This window comes from Pseudophryne corroboree, chromosome 8 (genome assembly GCF_028390025.1).
Source record: "Pseudophryne corroboree isolate aPseCor3 chromosome 8, aPseCor3.hap2, whole genome shotgun sequence".
NCBI classification, from domain to species: domain Eukaryota; kingdom Metazoa; phylum Chordata; class Amphibia; order Anura; family Myobatrachidae; genus Pseudophryne; species Pseudophryne corroboree.
Window position 1 is genome coordinate 117,546,840 of NC_086451.1, and position 22,504 is coordinate 117,569,343.

The 22,504-nt window shown below is 47.9% G+C and overlaps 1 protein-coding gene across 3 annotated transcripts in view; it reads left to right on the forward strand.

Moving 5' to 3' along the window:
- The window catches only part of CCNB3 (cyclin B3), a 106,944-nt gene that overhangs the window by 59,361 nt on the left and 25,079 nt on the right, over positions 1-22,504 (forward strand). For all 3 annotated transcript variants that reach the window (XM_063936890.1, XM_063936889.1, XM_063936891.1), the window contains 6 exons: positions 409-520; positions 630-734; positions 874-966; positions 9,521-9,658; positions 9,992-10,147; positions 16,689-16,838. In XM_063936890.1, coding sequence (XP_063792960.1) covers positions 409-520; positions 630-734; positions 874-966; positions 9,521-9,658; positions 9,992-10,147; positions 16,689-16,838 — 754 coding nt within the window. The remainder of the gene's footprint in view (positions 1-408; positions 521-629; positions 735-873; positions 967-9,520; positions 9,659-9,991; positions 10,148-16,688; positions 16,839-22,504) is intronic.

The window sequence follows — 22,504 nt, forward strand, 5'->3', positions numbered from 1 at the left end:
TTTTTCTATGGTAATGATAGAAAATTAGTTTTAAGTCACACTGGAGTGGCTGATTTAAGTGACAATTTCCCTTGAGCCTGATTGCCGGTACACACTATTTCATGAAGGACGAACAATATATCATTCTGTCCTTCAGTGGCATACACCAGATTGCATACCAAATCATCTGGACGACGTTGCATGGGAGTGCGCAAACCATCCGTACACCCTAGCCGTGAGACTGTTTGTTGTTCCAAAACGGCAAATAGTTGCGATATCACTCCAGTGTATACTCTGCTAAAGATTGATAAATTAAACGTTGCTCTCTTTTTACTCTGCATCGTACCAAAAGATGGTAGCATATACAAATTGGTAAAGTAGAGATAATCTGCATGTTATCATTATGTGATACAATTTACTTTCTTCTAGAAATCATAGAAAACTTGGAACCACAGAGTCTGTCCTTGTAGTGGTGAAAGAAGAAAAGTCGAGCAATGAAGAAGTTGAATCTAAACCCAAGGTGGAAACGTTTGTGGAACAGGTATTATTAGTGTGTCTCTACCAACGTGTGGACGGTCCAGCTGTATCTGCAATGCCATCATGTGGCGAGTGTCAGCCATGTCTAAACCTGCTGTATGATGCATTTACAGGTATTGCCACCTGATGTTGAGGATATTGATAAGGACTCCCTGGGAGACCCATTTGCAAGCTCTGAGTATGCTTTGGATATCTTCACCTACATGCGTGACAGAGAGGTGTGTTATAGCAGGACTCCATGTTTGTAGCAGACACGTATGACCATTGAATACACCATTTATAATACAGTAACACACGACACACGGTTTAGATGCTGGTCACATTTTGTTATATCTTTTTGTGTTCTTTTTTTTATAGGAAAAGTTTCTGCTTCCAAATTACATGGAGGTTCAGAATGATATTAGCAAGGAGATGAGAGCCATCCTAGTGGATTGGATGGTGGAGGTGCAGGTCAGTATCTATTTCTTATTCAGACAACACTGAGAGGTACAGGAGTAGAATGCTGTAATGTTTTGGGCTAATGGTGTATTAATATGAGATTGTCTGCATCACTGTTTCTTCTCCCCCTTTTTCAGGAAATAACTCTTCCTGTCTATCCATAATAACCTATATTACAGTAGCTCCATATATAGCCTTATTCAGGCAGGTCTGTGTCACGGCTGTCAATCATCCTCTAGTTCATCGATCTTCAACCTGTGGCCCTCCAGCTGCTGTGGAACTATGCATCCCAGTATGCCCTGTCTCCGTTTTAGCATGCCTTAATAGCAAAACTGTGGCAGGACATGCTGGGATGTGTAGTTCCACAGCAGCTGGATGGCCGCTGGTTGAAGACCCATGCTCTAGATACACAGTACCTCTCCTGCCCCGCGGTAAGCAAAAAAAATTGTGGGTCCCAGGGACCCATTACCTTAAATTTGGGTCCCATTCAGTTGTTTCAGGGTCCCATAACACATTATGGGGGGAGAGGTAGGGAGAATTTGATTAGAGATGGCATAGAGGCCAGGAGAAGTTAGGTTGAGCTGTGGGTAAGGGCAAACAGTGCTGGGGGTAAGTGCAGACAGCAGTTGAGATAGTGCTGATGGGCAAGGAAGGTGCTAGAGGCAGGCAGATACATTAGTGTGTGTAATATAGGTGCTCCTGGGTTGGGTATAATTTACTGGCGGTCGGGATGCCGGCGTACAGTATACCAATGCCAGCATCCCAACAACTGAAATCCTGAGAGGTTGGTTCTCGCCTACCCCTTAACCCTCCCTTACTGCAGCCTTACACTAGCCTCCCCATTTGGTGCTGAACCCTAACCCCCACCCCTTGTTGCCTAAACCTAATCCCCCTTTCTCTGACGTCCTAGTGGATGCTGGGACTTCCGTAAGGACCATGGGGAATAGCGGCTCCGCAGGAGACTGGGCACAAAGTAAAAGCTTTAGGACTAGCTGGTGTGCACTGGCTCCTCCCCCTATGACCCTCCTCCAAGCCTCAGTTAAGATTTTGTGCCCGGCCGAGAAGGGTGCAATCTAGGTGGCTCTCCTGAGCTGCTTAGAAGTAAAAGTATACTTAGGTTTTTTATTTTCAGTGAGTCCTGCTGGCAACAGGCTCACTGCAGCGCGGGACTAAGGGGAGAAGAAGCGAACTCACCTGCGTGCAGAGTGGATTGGGCTTCTTGGCTACTGGACATTAGCTCCAGAGGGACGATCACAGGTTCAGCCTGGATGGGTCCCGGAGCCGCGCCGCCGGCCCCCTTACAGAGCCAGAAGAGCGAAGAGGTCCGGAGAAACGGCGGCAGAAGACGTTCCTGTCTTCAGATAAGGTAGCGCACAGCACTGCAGCTGTGCGCCATTGCTCTCAGCACACTTCACACTCCGGTCACTGAGGGTGCAGGGCGCTGGGGGGGAGCGCCCTGAGACGCAATAAAACTTGATAAAAACCTTATGTGGCTAAAGAAATGCATCACATATAGCTCCTGGGCTATATGGATGCATTTAACCCCTGCCAGTTTTCCAGAAAAAAGCGGGAGAAAAGGCCGCCGTGAAGGGGGCGGAGCCTTTCTCCTCAGCACACAAGCGCCATTTTCTTTCACAGCTCCGCTGGAAGGGCGGCTCCCTGACTCTCCCCTGCAGACTACACTACAGAAACAGGGTAAAACAAGAGAGGGGGGCACTATTGGCAGCTAATCTATAATACAGCAGCTATAAAGGGAGTAACACTTTTATATAAGGTTATCCCTGAATATATATAGCGCTCTGGTGTGTGCTGGCAAACTCTCCCTCTGTCTCCCCAAAGGGCTAGTGGGGTCCTATCCTCTGTCAGAGCATTCCCTGTGTGTGTGCTGGGTGTCGGTACGATTGTGTTGACATGTATGAGGAGGAAAATGATGTGGAAGCAGAGCAATTGCCTGTGTTAGTGATGTCACCCCCTAGGGAGTCGACACCTGACTGGATGGTTGTATTTAAAGAATTACGTGACAATGTCAGCACTTTGCAAAAAACTGTTGACGACATGAGACAGCCGGCAAATCAGTTAGTGCCTATTCAGGCGTCTCAGACACCGTCAGGGGCGCTAAAACGCCCGTTACCTCAGATGGTCGACACAGACCCAGACACGGATACTGAATCCAGTGTCGACGGTGAGGAGACTAACGTAATGTCCAGTAGGGCCACACGTTATATGATCACGGCGATGAAGGAGGCATTGAACATTTCTGACACTACAAGTACCACAAAAAAGGGTATTATGTGGGGTGTGAAAAAACTACCAGTAGTTTTTCCTGAATCAGATGAATTAAATGAGGTGTGTGATAAGGCGTGGGTTTCCCCCGATAAAAAACTGCTGATTTCTAACAAATTATTGGCACTATACCCTTTCCCGCCAGAGGTTAGGGCACGTTGGGAAACACCCCCTAGGGTAGATAAGGCGCTCACACGCTTATCAAAACAAGTGGCGTTACCGTCTCCTGATACGGCCGCCCTCAAGGAACCAGCTGATAGAAGGCTGGAAAATATCCTAAAAGGTATATACACACATACTGGTGTTATACTGCGACCAGCAATCGCCTCAGCCTGGATGTGCAGCGCTGGAGTGGCTTGGTCGGATTCCCTGACTGAAAATATTGATACCCTGGATAGGGACAATATATTATTAACTATAGAGCATTTAAAGGATGCATTACTATATATGCGTGATGCACAGAGGGATATTTGCACCCTGGCATCAAGAGTGAGTGCGATGTCCATTTCTGCCAGAAGGGCGTTATGGACGCGACAGTGGTCAGGTGATGCGGATTCCAAACGACATATGGAAGTATTGCCGTATAAAGGGGAGGAGTTATTTGGGGTCGGTCTATCAGACCTGGTGGCCACGGCAACGGCTGGAAATTCCACCTTTTTTACCCCAGGTCACCTCTCAGCAGAAAAAGACACCGTCTTTTCAAACTCAGTCCTTTCGTTCCCATAAGAACAAGCGGGCAAAAGGCCACTCATTTCTGCCCCGGGGCAGAGGAAGAGGAAAAAGACTGCACCAGGCAGCCTCTTCCCAGGAGCAGAAGCCCTCCCCCTCTTCTGCCAAGTCTTCAGCATGACGCTGGGGCTTTACAAGCAGACTCAGGCACGGTGGGGGCCCGTCTCAAAAATTTCAACGCGCAGTGGGCTCACTCGCAAGTGGACCCCTGGATCCTGCAGGTAGTATCACAGGGGTACAAATTGGAATTCGAGACGTCTCCCCCTCGAAGATTCCTGAAGTCTGCTCTACCAACGTCTCCCTCCGACAGGGAGGCAGTATTGGAAGCTATTCACAAGCTGTATTCCCAGCAGGTGATAATCAAGTTATCCCTCCTACTACAGGGAAAGGGGTATTATTCCACGCTGTTTGTGGTACCGAAGCCGGACGGCTCGGTGAGACCAATTTTAAATCTAAAATCCTTGAACACTTACATAAAAAGGTTCAAGTTCAAGATGGAATCACTCAGAGCAGTGATAGCGAATCTGGAAGAAGGGGACTATATGGTATCTCTGGACATCAAAGATGCTTATCTCCATGTCCCAATCTTCCCTTCTCACCAAGGGTACCTCAGGTTTGTGGTACAAGACTGTCATTATCAGTTTCAGACGCTGCCGTTTGGATTGTCCACGGCACCCTGGGTCTTTACCAAGGTAATGGCCGAAATGATGATTCTTCTTCGAAGAAAAGGCGTCTTAATTATCCCTTACTTGGACGATCTCCTGATAAGGGCAAGGTCCAGGGAACAGAGTTCGGAGTAGCACTGTCTCAGGTAGTGTTACGTCAGCACGGGTGGATTCTAAATATCCCAAAATCACAGCTGATTCCAACAACACGTCTACTGTTCCTGGGGATGATTCTGGACACAGTCCAGAAAAAGGTGTTTCTCCCGGAGGAGAAGGCCAGGGAGTTATCCGAGCTAGTCAGGAACCTCCTAAAACCAGGCCAGGCATTGATGCACGAGAGTCCTGGGAAAAATGGTGGCTTCTTACGAAGCGATTCCATTCGGAAGATTCCATGCAAGAACGTTTCAGTGGGATCTGCTGGACAAATGGTCCGGATCGCATCTTCAGATGCATCAGCGGATTACCCAATCTCCAAGGACAAGGGTGTCTCTCCTGTGGTGGTTACAGAGGGCTCATCTTCTAGAGGGCCGCAGATTCGACATTCAGGATTGGATGCTGGTGACCACGGATGCCAGCCTGAGAGGCTGGGGAGCAGTCACACAGGGAAGAAATTTCCAGGGCTTGTGGTCAAGCATGGAAACGTCTCTTCACATAAATATCCCTGAACTAAGGGCCATTTACAATGCCCTAAGTCAAGCAAGGCCTCTGCTTCAGGGTCAGTCGGTATTGATCAAATCGGACAACATCACGGCAGTCGCCCACGTCAACAGACAGGGCGGCACAAGAAGCAGGAGGGCAATGGCAGAAGCTGCAAGGATTCTCCGCTGGGCGGAAAATCATGTGGTAGCACTGTCAGCAGTGTTCATTCCGGGAGTGGACAACTGGGAAGCAGACTTCCTCAGCAGACTGGTAACACCGTGGGTGTACCAGTCGGTGTATGTGTTCCCTCCTCTGCCTCTCATACCAAAGGTACTGAGAATCATAAGAAAGAGAGGAGTAAGAACTATACTCGTGGCTCCGGATTGGCCAAGAAGAACTTGGTACCCGGAACTGAAAGAGATGCTCACGGAGGATCCGTGGCCTCTACCTCTAAGAAAGGACCTGCTCCAGCAGGGACCTTGTCTGTTCCAAGACTTACCGCGGCTGCGTTTGACGGCATGGCGGTTGAACGCCGGATCCTGATGGAAAAAGGCATTCCAGATGAAGTCATCCCTACCCTGATCAAAGCCAGGAAGGATGTAACCGCGAAACATTATCACCGCATTTGGCGAAAATATGTTGCGTGGTGTGAGGCCAAGAAGGCCCCCACAGAGGAATTTCAACTGGGTCGTTTCTTACATTTCCTGCAAGCAGGACTATCTATGGGCCTAAAATTAGGATCCATTAAGGTTCAAATTTCGGCCCTGTCGATCTTCTTCCAGAAAGAACTGGCTTCAGTGCCTGAAGTTCAGACGTTTGTCAAGGGGGTACTGCATATACAGCCTCCTTTTGTGCCACCAGTGGCACCTTGGGATCTCAATGTAGTTTTAGGGTTCCTAAAATCACATTGGTTTGAACCACTCACCACTGTGGACTTGAAATATCTCACATGGAAAGTGGTAATGCTGTTAGCCCTGGCTTCAGCCAGGCGTGTCTCAGAATTGGCGGCTTTATCATATAAAAGCCCTTACCTAATTTTTCATTCAGACAGGGCAGAATTGAGGACTCGTCCTCAATTTCTCCCTAAGGTGGTTTCAGCGTTTCACATGAACCAACCTATTGTGGTACCTGCGGCTACTAGGGACTTGGAGGACTCCAAGTTACTGGACGTAGTCAGGGCCCTGAAAATATGTTTCCAGGACGGCTGGAGTCAGAAAATCTGACTCGCTGTTTATCCTGTATGCACCCAACAAGCTGGGTGCTCCTGCTTCTAAGCAGACGATTGCTCGTTGGATTTGTAGTACAATTCAGCTTGCACATTCTGTGGCAGGACTGCCACAGCCAAAATCTGTTAAAGCCCATTCCACAAGGAAAGTGGGCTCATCTTGGGCGGCATCCACTAGGACGTCGGAGAAAATAAGAATTTACTTACCGATAATTCTATTTCTCGTAATCCGTAGTGGATGCTGGGCGCCCATCCCAAGTGCGGATTGTCTGCAATACTTGTATATAGTTATTGATACAAAAAATCGGGTTGTTTATTGTTGTGAGCCATCTTTTTAGAGGCTCCTAAGTTTTATCATACTGTTAACTGGGTTCAGATCACAGGTTGTACGGTGTGATTGGTGTGGCTGGTATGAGTCTTACCCGGGATTCAAAATCCTTCCTTATTGTGTACGCTCGTCCGGGCACAGTATCCTAACTGAGGCTTGGAGGAGGGTCATAGGGGGAGGAGCCAGTGCACACCAGCTAGTCCTAAAGCTTTTACTTTGTGCCCAGTCTCCTGCGGAGCCGCTATTCCCCATGGTCCTTACGGAAGTCCCAGCATCCACTACGGACTACGAGAAATAGAATTATCGGTAAGTAAATTCTTATTTTCCCACAGCCTAAACATAACCCTTCCCCCTTGGTGTCTAAACCTAACCTTCCCCCGGTGGTACCTAACCCTAAACCCCCTCACCGCAGCCTAACCCTAACCTCCCGGGGTGCCACCTAAACCTAAAAACTCCCACCCCTCAACTCCAGGCCCTAAACCTAACACTCCTCCTATACTCAGTCGAAATGCCGGCTGTCGGGATTCCAGCGGTGTCCTGACATTTTTGAGATTCCCGGTGTCTGCATTCTGATGGGTGTCGGGATTCCGGCGTCAGGATTTGGCTGCTGGGATCCCAACAGCTGGCATCTTCACCGGATCCCATGTATATCTGATTAATAAGGAGGTATTATGAACACCTCTGCCCCATTTATATGGGATTATTAAGGATTCATAGTTGGAGACATGTGAAAGGGATGCAATTTGCCGGCGGTCAGGATACGGACGCCGGAGTCCCAACAGCTGGCAATGCCGCCTGCTGGATTTCCGGCTCAGCAGGGCTATTCCCACTCGTGGGTGTCCATGACACCCATAGAGTGGAAATAGATCCTGTGGTTAGTGCAGCGAGCCACCTAGTCCGTAGCGTGGCGAGCCCGCAAGGGGACTCTTTACGCTCGCACCACTGCCGCATTCTGGCGTGCGGGATGCTGCTGTCGAGATATTGACAGCAAGCATCCTGTTCGCCGGTAAATCGTACTGATCCCCAGGCAAAATGACATACCCTGGTATACTGCCAGCTGCTGAACAGAACACATTGTGTCAGCAACAACTGGACTAGATTTAGGTGTCTGTACATAAGAGGAGCATAAGGCAGACTGCACTATTATCACAATATCCATGCAGATCTCTGGGTACAGCAGCAGCGCACAGCACACTACTCGGCACACAGGGTGACTGCACCGGGAGTAAGATTAACAGAGTGCCAAGGGCCGGACGTCACAGCCCCCACTGATGCCCTCCATTTACCCCGCACACAGCCCAGGTCCCACCTCTCATCTGGTACCCGTACCTCATCTGTCTCTCTGCGGCAGGCAATCCCGGCCATGCAGCACTGTGCAGTGTGAGCACACACCCTGCCCCCGTTCCCAATAGCTCCCTGCCCGCCAGCAGCTATTCTAGCGCCGCCGCAGACAGGGACTTTGAGTTACTTTGCACATGTACGTCTGCAGTGCTGTTCCAAAGTTGGAGGGGGGTTTGGTTTGGGGCTGTGTGATTTCCCCTGGATGCGCTGCACTGGGATTGGCTGTGATGTCTCCTCCTCCCCTTTTATAGTCATCTGTGCAGGTGGGCAAGGGAGGCATCATTTAACCTGTAGCCAATCCCAGTGCAGTGCGTCCCCGGGGACTCGCCCATTCTGAAAAAGTGAGTCCCGGGTACCAAATATCGGGTAAAATACGCACTATAGTGCATTTTCGCGAACACTGGAAACCCATCAATAACAAGCATGCTTTCTGTTTCCCATGCCTGCTCATGCGAAGGAAGGAGAGAGCTTGCTGCTGATTGGTGGCTAGAATTCCTTTGAAGTATGGGCAGGGTTGGTACAAAGTACAATTTCTGCGTTTTGCTCTAGCAACTGGAGCATCACTGACCTCATTAGGTGGTGGCTGCTGAGGTTACCAATAGGTAGACTGAGAGTCTAAATAGGAACAGGTATTTCTGAAAGTGATGTACAACTAGTGATATCTATTTTATATGGAGCCATGGATATAGAGATGTCTATCTGTCTGTTAAGTATGGTAATGTCATAGGGGTATCTCAAAAGTATAATTGCTCGTCATTGGAAATTATGTATGTAAGGACTGATCTTTCCAGACACCAAGGAATTATGCTGATTGTATAGAAGAATGGTTTTCACCAAAGTAGACAATTCACAATATAAACATTTGGCCTGATTCAGAGATGTAGACAGACCATGTCATATTTAGCAGCTGCATATGCATCATAGTCTGGCATGCGCACGCAGCTACAAGTATCCCAGAGTTGTACGTATCTGTCTCATAGCACTTGTGGCTGAATAGGTGGTACTGGGGTGCAACGGAGCGTAGTGATTGTGTGTAATGTGCATGTAGATGACATTGCGGGACTGCGCAGAGCGTTCTGTGACTATTTCTGTGTGATTGCAGACTGATCTCTTGTGCTAGTATAGGGCTGGGGAAAGTGTGTACTGATAGTTACAGCTGCTTCTACAGCAGGAGTGATAGAGGCGGTGCGCCTGCATAGATGCCTGCAAGTACAAATATATGCATTTATTTTCCGTGGCTGGTGGAAGTACCTTGCAATGTGATGTATATATTTTGTTCTTGGTTGTTTCACTTGCACTCTAATACTTGCCATGTTTTTGCTTTGTCTCACCCTGCGCCTTGATCTTTTTCTGCAGGAGAACTTTGAGCTGAATCATGAGACTCTTTACCTGGCAATAAAACTGGTGGACCATTACTTAGCGGTCTGCATTATTATGAAGGAGAAGCTGCAGCTCATCGGATCCACTGCTGTACTGATAGCGTCTAAATTTGAGGTACAGTCCCGTGGAAGTGCCATATTACTTGTATAGTTTAACATGTTGGGGTATATTTACTAACCATTGGATTTGATCAATTTCAAATCCTCAAATCCAATATTGTGTTTCAGAGGCTAACAGTGGGCCGCATACTTACGATCGGGCTGTCGGGAGTCCGACATCAGTGTTTTGGCCGCGTGTTGGGAGTCAGACTGTCAGCATTTTGACCGCATCCCCACTGAGTGATCCCTTAGATGCGACAATGTCTAGAACTAATGGCACTTCTGCACATGTTGCATTGTAAGTGTGTTCCTGCCACCTTCTCATTTATTTTCCTTATTACTTCCATAGGAACGCTGCCCGCCTTGCTTGGATGACTTCCTATATATCTGTGATGATGCATACAAGAGGGAGGAGCTTGTGGCAATGGAGATGGAGATCCTACAAAAGCTGAACTTTGACATCAACATCCCAGTCCCCTATCGCTTCCTTCGTCGCTTTGCAAAGGTTCATCTTTAATTTCCTAACCGTTTACACACAACACTGTTGGTAACATAGTATCTGAGGTTGAAAAAAGACAATTGTCCATTGAATTCAATCTATTTGTGGTCTCCTATGCAGGATTATTTTATCTAAAAATTTTGACTGAAGCTGATGTCAGCTGTTGCATTTTATCCCTTTTTATAGTAACTATAGTGCGTGACTATGCAACATAACCCTGGATATCCTTATCCATTAGGAATTTATCTAACCCATTCTTAAAGATGTTGACAGAGTCTGCCATTACAACTCCCTCAGGCAGGGAATTCCAAACACCTATTCTCCTTACTGTGAAAAAGCCTTTACCTCTCCTCTAACCTGAGTGAGTGTCCACGAGTCCTCTGTGTTGATCTAACCAAAAACAGGTCCCGCGCAAGCTCTGTGTATTGTCCCCTTATATATTTGTAGATGTTGATCATGTCCCCTCTTAGTCTCCTCTTTTTCCAATGTAAACATGCCTAGTCTTTCAAGCCTTTCCTCGTATTCCAGCGTCTCCATGCCCTTAATTAGTTTGGTCGCCCGCCTCTGAACCTTTTCTAGCGCCACGATATCCTTTTTGTAGTACGGTGCCCAGAATTGTGCACAGTATTCAAGGTGTGGCCTCACTAGTGATTTATATAACGGGAGTATAACACCCTCGTCCCTTGCATCAATTCCCCGTTTTATGCATGCTAGTATCTTATTAGTCTTCTTTGCTGCAATCCTACTTTGGGTACTACTGCTTAGGTGTTCTCATAGATGGCAAACAAAGTCCTTTTCCAGTACAGTATCCCCTAATTTTACCCCATTCAGTTTGTAGGTGTTATTTTTGTTGCTACCACAGTGCATTACCTTACACTTGTCTGTGTTGAAGCGTATTCTCCATTTGGCTGCCCATGCTTCTAATTTAACTAAGTCGTTCTGAAGAGACTCTGCATCCTCCTCCGTATTTATAGCCTTACACAATTTGGTATTCTCTGCAAAAATTGACACCATGCTCTCTAGACCTACTGTTAGGTCGTTAATGAAAATATTGAACAATAGCGGTCCTAATACTGAGCCTTGTGGCACACCACTTAACACTTCAGTCCAATTTGAAAGAGATCCATTAACCACAATGCGCTACTCCCTATTATCTAACCAATTTTTGATCCAAGTGCATATTGTGCTTCCTAGCCATATTTCTTGTAGCTTGTAGATAAGTTGCATGTGTGGTACTGTGTCGAAAGCTTTGGCAAAGTCTAAAAAGATAACATCTACCTCTTTACCCTGATCAAGGTTTGCACTTACTGTTTCATAAAAACCAAGTAAGTTGGTTTGACAGGATCTGTCCTTAACAAATCCCCGGCTCCTCCTAAACCCACCGCATGACGCCGGGTCCCAATTACAGGGACCCGCTCAGGTGGGGGCACGTCTCAGGTTTTTCAGTCAGGTCTGGATTCGCTCGGGTCTAGACCCTTGGGTGTTGAAGATTGTATCCCAGGGGTACACACTGGAGTTTCAAGACGTGCCCCCTCGCCGGTTTTTCAAATCAGCCTTGCCAGCTTCACTGCAGGAAAGGGAACTAGTCTGCGGTGCAGTACAAAAATTGTGTCTAAATCCGGTTGTGGTCCCGGTACCCCTAGATCAGCAGGGGCAGGGCTTTTATTCAAGCCTGTTCGTGGTGCCAAAGCCGGACGGCTCGGTGAGACCTATTCTCAACCTGAAATCTTCCACTTATTCCTAGAGAAATTCAAATTCAAGATGTAGTCTCTCAGAGCGGTGATCTCCAGTCTGGAGGAAGGAGAGTTCATGGTCTCCTTGGACATAAAGGACGCTTACCTTCATGTCCCCATTTATCCTCCTCACCAAAGATTCCTGAGGTTTGCTATCCAGGATACGCACTACCAGTTTCAGACGTTGCCGTTTGGTCTGTCCACGGCTCCGAGGATTTTTACCAAAGTAATGGTAGAAATGATGGTTCTCCTGCGCAGGCAAGGAGTTACAATTATCCCGTACTTGGACGATCTCCTGATAAAGGCGAAGTCCAAAGACAAGTTGTTACAGGACATTGCACTGTCCATGTCAGTTCTGCAACAGCACGGCTGGCTCCTGAACTTGCAAAAGTCGCAGTTGATCCCGACAACCCGTTTGGCGTTTTTGGGCATGATTCTAGACACGGTCCAGCTGAAGGTTTTTCTCCCTGTGGAGAAAGCTTTGGAAATTCAGAGTTTGGTAAAACTCTTATTGAAACCGAAAACTGTTTCCATTCATCAATGCATTCAATTGCTGGGAAAGATGGTGGCGGCATACGAGGCCCTCCAATTCGGGAGGTTCCATGCCAGAGTTTCAGTGGGATCTGTTGGACAAGTGGTCCGGATCCCACCTGCATATGCACCGGAAGATAATTCTATCTCCCAACACCAGGATCTCCCTCCTGTGGTGGCTCAACAGCTCTCACCTCTTTGCAGGATGTCTGTTCGGGATCCAGGACTGGATCTTGGTGACCACGGATGCAAGTCTCCGAGGCTGGGGGGCAGTCACTCGGGGGGTGACTTTCCAGGGAAGATGGTCAAGTCCAGAAACTCATCTTCACATCAACGTTCTGGAACTGAGGGCCATTTACAACGGCCTTCTACAAGCGGAACATCTTCTTCGAGACCTGCCGGTTCTGATTCAATCGGACAATGTCACGGCAGTAGCTTACATAAACCGCCAAGGCGGCACAAGAAGCAGAGCGGCAATGGCGGAAGCCACAAATATTCTTCGCTGGGCGGAGAGGCATACAAGCGCTCTGTCGGCAATATTCATTCCGGGAGTGGACAACTGGGAAGCGGATTTCCTCAGCAGACACGACCTAAATCCAGGAGAGTGGAGCCTCCATCCGGAGGTCTTCACGCTGCTGTCAAAGCAATGGTGGGTTCCCCATATAGATATGATGGTGTCTCGCCTCAACAAGAAACTTCCGAGGTATTGTTCTTGGTCCAGGGACCCTCAGGCGGACGCGGTGGATGCACTGACAACACCCTGGGTGTTCCCCCTCAGTGTATGTGTTCTCTCCGGTTCCTCTCATCCCAAAGGTGCTGAGGCTTCTAAAAAGGACAAGCATTCCGGCGATCCTTGTGGTCCCGGACTGGCCAAGGAGAACTTGGTACCCGGATCTTCTGCCGTTACTGGTCGACGATCCCTTGCCTCTTCCTCTGCGCGAGAACCTGCTGCAGCAGGGGCCGTTCGTCTATCAAGACTTACAGCGGCTACGTTTGACGGCATGGCGGTTGAACGCCAGATTTTAGCCCAAAAGGGTATTCCCAGTGAAGTCATACCTACTCTTATCCTGGCCAGGAAGGGTGTGACGTCGAAGCACTATCGCCGTATTTGGAGGAAATATATTTCCTGGTGCGAGTCCAAGAAAGCTCATGTGGAGAAATTTGACCTTGGCCGTTTTCTCCATTTTCTACAAAATGGTGTGGATGAGGGTCTTAAATTGGGCTCCATTAAAGTACAGATTTCTGCTTTGTCCATTTTCTTTCAGAAACAACTGGCCTCGCTTCCTGAGGTGCAAACCTTTGTGAAAGGGGTGTTGCATATCCAACCTCCTTTTGTGCCCCCTGTGGTGCTTTGGGACCTTAACGTGGTGTTATCATTCCTTCAGTTACATTGGTTTGAACCTTTACGTAAAGTGGAGTTGAAATTCCTCACTTGGAAGGTTGTCATTTTATTGGCATTGGCATCCGCTAGGCGGGTGTCAGAGTTGGCGGCCTTGTCTCACAAGAGCCCTTATTTGATCTTCCATGAAGATCGTGCGGAGTTAAGAACTCGGCAACAATTTCTACCAAAGGTGGTTTCCTCTTTTCATATTAACCAACCTATTGTGGTGCCAGTGGCTACTGGCGCTTTGGCTGTGGATAAGTCTCTGGATGTGCAATAAATAGTGGAAAACTGCTCTAATCAAGCTGGTAACAATCCCCAGGTGCTGCGGGAGGGGGTTACTCTAGACAAGAAATACAAAAGGGATTTTTCCCACGCACTCTGCTGGCTGTTAGTAAGAAGAGCTATATACTATGTAATAATAGGAAATTTAGAGCTCTTCGTTACATATGTTTTGCAAAAGATATGATAAGCCTCCAGGCCACTTCACGGCTGCTCTATTACTGGAGGTCCCTATCTAAGCATAGGTCCAGGGCTTGGACCCCACAAAGTCGGCTCAGGCCCGACCACCCCAGGGCAGCACACCATTGAAATACTAAAGTGTTAATATGTGTTAAGAAAGAAGCAGAAGCTATGGGTTAGAAAGTGCTACAAAAATAAGGGTGTTAATAAAATACTCAAAAGAGTAATGTTAGTGAAAAAATAGGAGTGTTACATAAGTGCTAAATAAATAATATGGCATGCTACCCCAAGGTGGCCCAGCCCCACCAGACCTGGGGGGTACCACTCCCCAAACCCATGCACAGCATAATAATAATAACATCCACTATGGGTCATACAATTGCTTAATGTATGGCCACATGATAATGGCACATACAGAACATATCCAGATTGAGAGCTAGTTTACCTGGAGGCGCCTCCAGGTAAACTAGCTCTCAATCTGGATATGTTCTGTATGTGCCATTATCATGTGGCCATACATTAAGCAATTGTATGACCCATAGTGGATGTTATTATTATTATGCTGTGCATGGGTTTGGGGAGTGGTACCCCCCAGGTCTGGTGGGGCTGGGCCACCTTGGGGTAGCATGCCATATTATTTATTTAGCACTTATGTAACACTCCTATTTTTTCACTAACATTACTCTTTTGAGTATTTTATTAACACCCTTATTTTTGTAGCACTTTCTAACCCATAGCTTCTGCTTCTTTCTTAACACATATTAACACTTTAGTATTTCAATGGTGTGCTGCCCTGGGGTGGTCGGGCCTGAGCCGACTTTGTGGGGTCCAAGCCCTGGACCTATGCTTAGATAGGGACCTCCAGTAATAGAGCAGCCGTGAAGTGGCCTGGAGGCTTATCATATCTTTTGCAAAACATATGTAACGAAGAGCTCTAAATTTCCTATTATTACATAGTATATAGCTCTTCTTACTAACAGCCAGCAGAGTGCGTGGGAAAAATCCCTTTTGTATTTCTTGTCTAAAGTCTCTGGATGTGGTCAGAGCCTTGAAAATCTATGTAGCCAGAACGGCTCCATTGCGGAAAACAGAGTCTCTGTTTATTTTATACTCTCCCAATAAGATTGGATGTCCTGCTTCCAAGCAGACCATTGCACGCTGGATTTGTCAAACAATTCAGCAGGCTCATTCCGCGGCAGGCTTGCCGTTACCGAAATCGGTGAATGCCCATTCCACTAGGAAGGTGGGCTCCTCCTGGGCGGCTGCCCGGGGTGTCTCGGCATTGCAACTTTGCCGAGCTGCTACTTGGTCGGGGTCAAACACGTTTGCTAAGTTTTACAAGTTTGATACCTTGGCCGATGAAGACCTTGGTTTTGGTCTATCGGTGCTGCATAGTTGTCCGCACTCTCCCGCCCGTTTTTAGAGCTTTGGTATAATCCCCATGGTTCTTTGAGCAGCCCAACATCCTCTAGGACGAAATAGAAAATAGGATTTTGAATACCTACCGGTAAATCCTTTTCTGAGTCCGTAGAGGATGTTGGGCGCCTGTCCCCGTGCGTACTGTTTCGGCAGTGTAGTTTTGATTAAACACAGTTGGTGTTATGGTTTGTTTGTTTGTTCAGCTTCTTGCTGAATCTGGTTCATGTCTGTTGACATGTGTTCAGTTATCTGCCATGTTGTACGGCATGCTTATGGCGTGAGCTGGTGTTGTGCTCACCTTTGTTGTTAATTCCTTCGCTCGAAATGTCCGTCTCGCTGGGCACAGTTCCAAACTGAGTCTGGTGAGGGATTTAGAGGGAGGAGCCAGGTCACGCCCCTTTTGAAAGTCTTAAAGTGCCCATGTCTCCTGCGGATCCCGTCTATACCCCCATGGTTCTTTGAGCAGCCCAGCATCCTCTACGGACTGGTAGAAAAGGATTTACCGGTAGGTATTCAAAATCCTATTTTTTTCTTATTGCTTAACTGTTCCCTAAGGGCTGTGCATTTAATTTCGAGAATTAAGAAAACTATCGAAAGCTTATAACTGTCAACAAAACGGAAGTTGAACAAACCATTTAGTTTGTTGTGAGGGGTGTAGTATGAGTGGTCGGCGATCGGGATCCCGACACCTAGCTTATCGGCGCCGGTATCCTGACCGCCGGCAGCGGGGCGAGTGCAAATGAGCCCCTTGCGGGCACGGTGGCTCGCCACGCTATTTATTCTCCCTCCGGGGGGGGGGGGGGGGGGGGGGGGGGCTGGTAGTGGACCCCCAAGAGGGAGCGTAGTTGTCGGTATGCCAGGTGTCGGGATTCCGGCGCCGGTATACTGAGCGCCGGGTTTCCAACAGCCGGCATACTGAAAATCACCCGTTGTGAGGTCTAATACTAGATCTTTTAACAATCACTATAGTAGTTTAAAAAATAAATAAAAATAATAATAATTTAACAATCTTGTCTTGTAGTGTGCACATGCCAACATGGAGACTCTGACACTTGCTCGCTACATTTGTGAGCTCACTCTGCAAGAGTATGACTTCATGCAAGAAGGTGCTTCCAAAATGGCTGCCAGCTGCTTACTGCTTGCATTGAAGATGAAAGACTTTGGTGACTGGGTGAGTAGTGTATGTTCTTGTTTTACGGCTATACAGATGTACACCTAGCCTCAATTCACCATGTGGTAAGAGTTGCCTGGCGCGAGTGAGCCACGGCGGATGGTGTAGCGTCTATTGCATCTTTGTGGGTTTTTTGTTGCATTTTGCGTTCATCTCTCTATGGGCCTGTGTTTTTTTTGTGTGTGTGTGTTTTTTTTTTTTTTCTCTTACGTCCTAGAGGATGCTGGGGACTCCGTAAGGACCATGGGGTATAGACTGGCTCCGCAGGAGACATGGGCACTATAAAGAGTTTTAGTATGGGTGTGCACTGGCTCCTCCCTCTATACCCCTCCTCCAGACCTCAGTTAGATTTTGTGCCCAGAGGAGATTGGGTGCATTACAGGGGAGCTCTCCTGAGTTTCTCTGAAATAGAATTTTGTTAGGTTTTTTATTTTCTCTATTGTCCTAGTGGATGCTGGGGTTCCTGAAAGGACCATGGGGAATAGCGGCTCCGCAGGAGACAGGGCACAAAAAGTAAAGCTTTAGGATCAGGTGGTGTGCACTGGCTCCTCCCCCTATGACCCTCCTCCAAGCCTCAGTTAGATTTTTGTGCCCGGCCGAGAAGGGTGCAATCTAGGTGGCTCTCCTAAAGAGCTGCTTAGAAAAGTTTAGCTTAGGTTTTTTATTTTACAGTGAGTCCTGCTGGCAACAGGATCACTGCAACGAGGGACTTAGGGGAGAAGAAGTGAACTCACCTGCGTGCAGGATGGATTGGCTTCTTTGGCTACTGGACATTAGCTCCAGAGGGACGATCACAGGTACAGCCTGGATGGTCACCGGAGCCTCGCCGCCGGCCCCCTTGCAGATGCTGAAACGAGAAGAGGTCCAGAATCGGCGGCAGAAGACTCCTCAGTCTTCTTAAGGTAGCGCACAGCACTGCAGCTGTGCGCCATTTCCTCTCAGCACACTACACACGGCAGTCACTGAGGGTGCAGGGCGCTGGGAGGGGGGCGCCCTGGGAGGCAAATGAAAACCTTTTTTGGCTAAAAATACCTCACATATAGCCTCCGGGGGCTATATGGAGATATTTAACCCCTGCCAGAATCCATTAAAGAGCGGGAGACGAGCCCGCCGAAAAAGGGGCGGGGCCTATCTCCTCAGCACACAGCGCCATTTTCCCTCACAGAAAGACTGGAGGGAAGGCTCCCAGGCTCTCCCCTGCACTGCACTACAGAAACAGGGTTAAAACAGAGAGGGGGGGCACTAATTTGGCGTTAGAAATATATAAAAGATGCTATAAGGGAAAACACTTATATAAGGTTGTCCCTATATAATTATAGCGTTTTTGGTGTGTGCTGGCAAACTCTCCCTCTGTCTCTCCAAAGGGCTAGTGGGTCCTGTCCTCTATCTGAGCATTCCCTGTGTGTGTGCTGTGTGTCGGTACGTGTGTGTCGACATGTATGAGGACGATGTTGGTGAGGAGGCGGAGCAATTGCCTGTAATGGTGATGTCACTCTCTAGGGAGTCGACACCGGAATGGATGGCTTATTTAGGGAATTACGTGATAATGTCAACACGCTGCAAGGTCGGTTGACGACATGAGACGGCCGACAAACAATTAGTACCGGTCCAGACGTCTCAGAAACACCGTCAGGGGTTTTAAAACGCCCGTTTACTTTAGTCGGTCGACACAGACACGGACACTGAATCCAGTGTCGACGGTGAATAAACAAACGTATTCCTTATTAGGGCCACACGTTAAGGGCAATGAAGGAGGTGTTACATATTTCTGATACTACAAGTACCACAAAAGAGGGTATTATGTGGGATGTGAAAAAACTACCGTAGTTTTTCCTGAATCAGATAAATTAAATGAAGTGTGTGATGATGCGTGGGTTCCCCCCGATAGAAAATTATGGGCGGTATACCCTTTCCCGCCAGAAGTTAGGGCGCGTTGGGAAACACCCCTTAGGGTGGATAAGGCGCTCACACGCTTATCAAAACAAGTGGCGGTACCGTCTATAGATAGGGCCGTCCTCAAGGAGCCAGCTGACAGGAGGCTGGAAAATATCATAAAAAGTATATACACACATACTGGTGTTATACTGCGACCAGCGATCGCCTCAGCCTGGATGTGCAGAGCTGGGGTGGCTTGGTCGGATTCCCTGACTAAAAATATTGATACCCTTGACAGGGACAGTATTTTATTGACTATAGAGCATTTAAAGGATGCATTTTCTATATATGCGAGATGCACAGAGGGATATTTGCACTCTGGCATCAAGAGTAAGTGCGATGTCCATATCTGCCAGAAGATGTTTATGGACACGACAGTGGTCAGGTGATGCAGATTCCAAACGGCACAAAGGTGTATTGCCGTATAAAGGAAGAGGAGTTATTTGGGGTCGGTCCATCGGACCTGGTGGCCACGGCAACTGCTGGAAAATCCACCGTTTTTACCCTAAGTCACATCTCTGCAGAAAAAGACACCGTCTTTTCAGCCTCAGTCCTTTCGTCCCTATAAGAGTCATATCTGCCCAGGGATAGAGGAAAGGGAAGAAGACTGCAGCAGGCAGCCCATTCCCAGGAACAGAAGCGTTCCACTGCTTCTGCCAAGCTCTCAGCATGACGCTGGGACCGTACAGGACCCCTGGATCCTACATGTAGTATCCCAGGGGTACAGATTGGAATGTCGAGACGTTTCCCCTTCGCAGGCTCCTGAAGTCTGGTTTACCAAGGTCTCCCTCCGACAAGGAGGCAGTATGGGAAACAATTCACAAGCTGTATTCCCAGCAGGTGATAATCAAATTACCCCTCCTACAACAAGAAAAGGGGTATTATTCCACATTATATTGTGGTACTGAAGCCAGAAGGCTAGGTGAGACCTATTCTAAATCTAAAAAAATTTGAACACTTACAAAGGTTCAAATCAAGATGGAGTCACTCAGAGCAGTGATAACGAAGAAGGGGACTATATAGTGTCCCGAGACATCAGGGATGCTTACCTCCATGTCCAAAATTTGCCCTTCTCACTAAGGGTACCTCAGGTTCGTGGTACAGAACTGTCACTATCAGTTTCAGACGCTGCCGTTTGGATTGTCCACGGCACCCCGGGTCTTTACCAAGGTAATGGCCGAAATGATGATTCTTCTTCGAAGAAAAGGCGTCTTAATTATCCCTTACTTGGACGATCTCCTGATAAGGGCATAGTCCAGGGAACAGTTGGAGGTCGGAGTAGCACTATCTCGGATACTGCTACAACAGCACGGGTGGATTCTAAATATTCCAAAATCGCAGCTGATCCCGACGACAAGTCTGCTGTGCCTAGGGATGATTCTGGACACAGTCCAGAAAAAGGTGTTTCTCCCGGAAGAGAAAGCCAGGGAGTTATCCGAGCTAGTCAGGAACCTCCTAAAATCAGTGCATCATTGCACAAGGGTCCTGGTAAAGATGGTGACTTCCTACGAAGCAATTCCATTCGGCAGATTTCACGCAAGAATTTTTCAGTGGGATCTGCTGGACAAATGGTCCGGATCGCATCTTCAGATGCATCAGCGGATAACCCTATATCCAAGGACAAGGGTGTCTCTCCTGTGGTGGTTACAGAGTGCTCATCTTCTAGAGGGCCGCAGATTCGGCATTCAGGATTGGATGCTGGTGACCACGGAGGCCAGCCCGAGAGGCTGGGGAGCAGTCACACAAGGAAAAAATTTCCAGGGAGTGTGATCAAGTCTGGAGACTTTTCTCCACATAAATATACTGGAGCTAAGGGTAAATTTATAATACTCTAAGCTTAGCAAGACCTCTGCTTCAAGGTCAGCCGGTATTGATCCAGTGGGAAAAACATCACGGCAGTCGCCCACGTAAATAGACAGGGCGGCACAAGAAGCAGGAGGGCAATGGCAAAAACTGCAAGGACTTTTCGCTGGGCGGAAAATCATGTGATAGCACTGTCAGCAGTGTTTCATTCCGGGAATGGAAACTGGGAAGCAGACTTCCTCAGCAGGCACGACCTCCACCCGGCAGAATGGAAACTTCATCGGGAAGTTTTCCACATGATTGTAATCCGTTGGGAAATACCAAAGGTGGACATGATGGCGTCCCGTCTGAACAAAAAACGGGACAGGTATTGCGCCAGGTTAAGAGACCCTCAGGCAATAGCTGTGGACGTTCTGGTAACACCATGGATGTACCAGTCGGTGTATGTGTTCCATCCTCTGCTTCTCATACCTAAGGTACTGAGACTTATAAGACGTAGAGGAGTAAGAACTATACTCATGGCTCCGGATTGGCCAAGAAGGACTTGGTACCCGGAACTTCAAGAGATGCTCACAGAGGACTTATGGCCTCTGCCGCTAAGAAGGGACTTGTTTCAGCAAGTACCATGTCTGTTCCAAGACTTACCGCAGCTGCGTTTGACGGCATGGCGGTGGAACGCCGGATCCTAAGGGAAAAAGGCATTCCGGAAGAGGTCATTCCTACCCTGGTCAAAGCCAGAAAGGAGGTGACCGCACAACATTATCACCACATGTGGCAAAAATATGTTGCGTGGTGTGAGGCCAGAAAGGCCCCACGAAGAAATTTCAACTCGGTCGATTCCTGCATTTCCTGCAAACAGGAGTGTCTATGGGCCTCAAATTGGGGTCCATTAAGGTTCAAATTTCGGCCCTGTCGATTTTCTTCCAGAAAGAAGTGGCTTCAGTTCCTGAAGTCCAGAAGTTTGTCAAGGGAGTATTGCATATACAACCCCCTTTTGTGCCTCCAGTGGCACTGTGGGATCTCAACGTAGTTCTGGGATTCCTCAAATCACATTGGTTTAAAACCAGTCAAATCTGTGGATTTGAAGCATCTCACATGAAAAGTGACCATGCTCTTGGCCCTGGCCTGGACCAGGCGAGTGTCAAATTGGTGGTTTTTTTTTTTTTTTTTTCTCAAAAAAGCCCATATCTGGTTGTCCATTTGGACAGGGCAGAGCTGCGGACTCGTCCCCAGTTCTCTCCCTAAGGTGGTGTCAGTGTTTCACCTGAACCAGCTTATTTTGGTGCCTTGCGCCTACTAGGGACTTGGAGGACTCCAGGTTGCTAGATGTTGTCAGGGCCCTGTAAATATAGGTTCCAGGACGGCTGGAGTCAGGAAAACTGACTTGCTGTTATCCTGTATGCACCCAACAAACTGGGTGCTCTTGCTTCTAAGCAGACTATTGCTAGTTGGATGTGTAATACAATTCAGCTTGCACATTCTGTGGCAGGCCTGCCACAGCCAAAATATGTAAATGCCCATTCCACAAGGAAGGTGGGCTTATCTTGGGCGGCTGCCCGAGGGGTCTCGGCTTTACAACTTTGCCGAGCGGCTATTTAGTCAGGGGCAAACACGTTTGTAAAATCCTACAAATTTGATACCCTGGCTAAGGAGGACCTGGAGTTCTCTCATTCGGTGCTGCAGAGTCATCCGCACTCTCCCGCCCGTTTGGGAGCTTTGGTATTATCCCCATGGTCCTTTCAGGAACCCCAGCATCCACTAGGACGATAGAGAAAATAAGAATTTACTTACCGATAATTCTATTTCTCGGAGTCCGTAGTGGATGCTGGGCGCCCATCCCTAGTGCGGATTATCTGCAATACTTGTACATAGTTACAAAAATCGGGTTATTATTGTTGTGAGCCATCTTTTCAGAGGCTCCGCTGTTA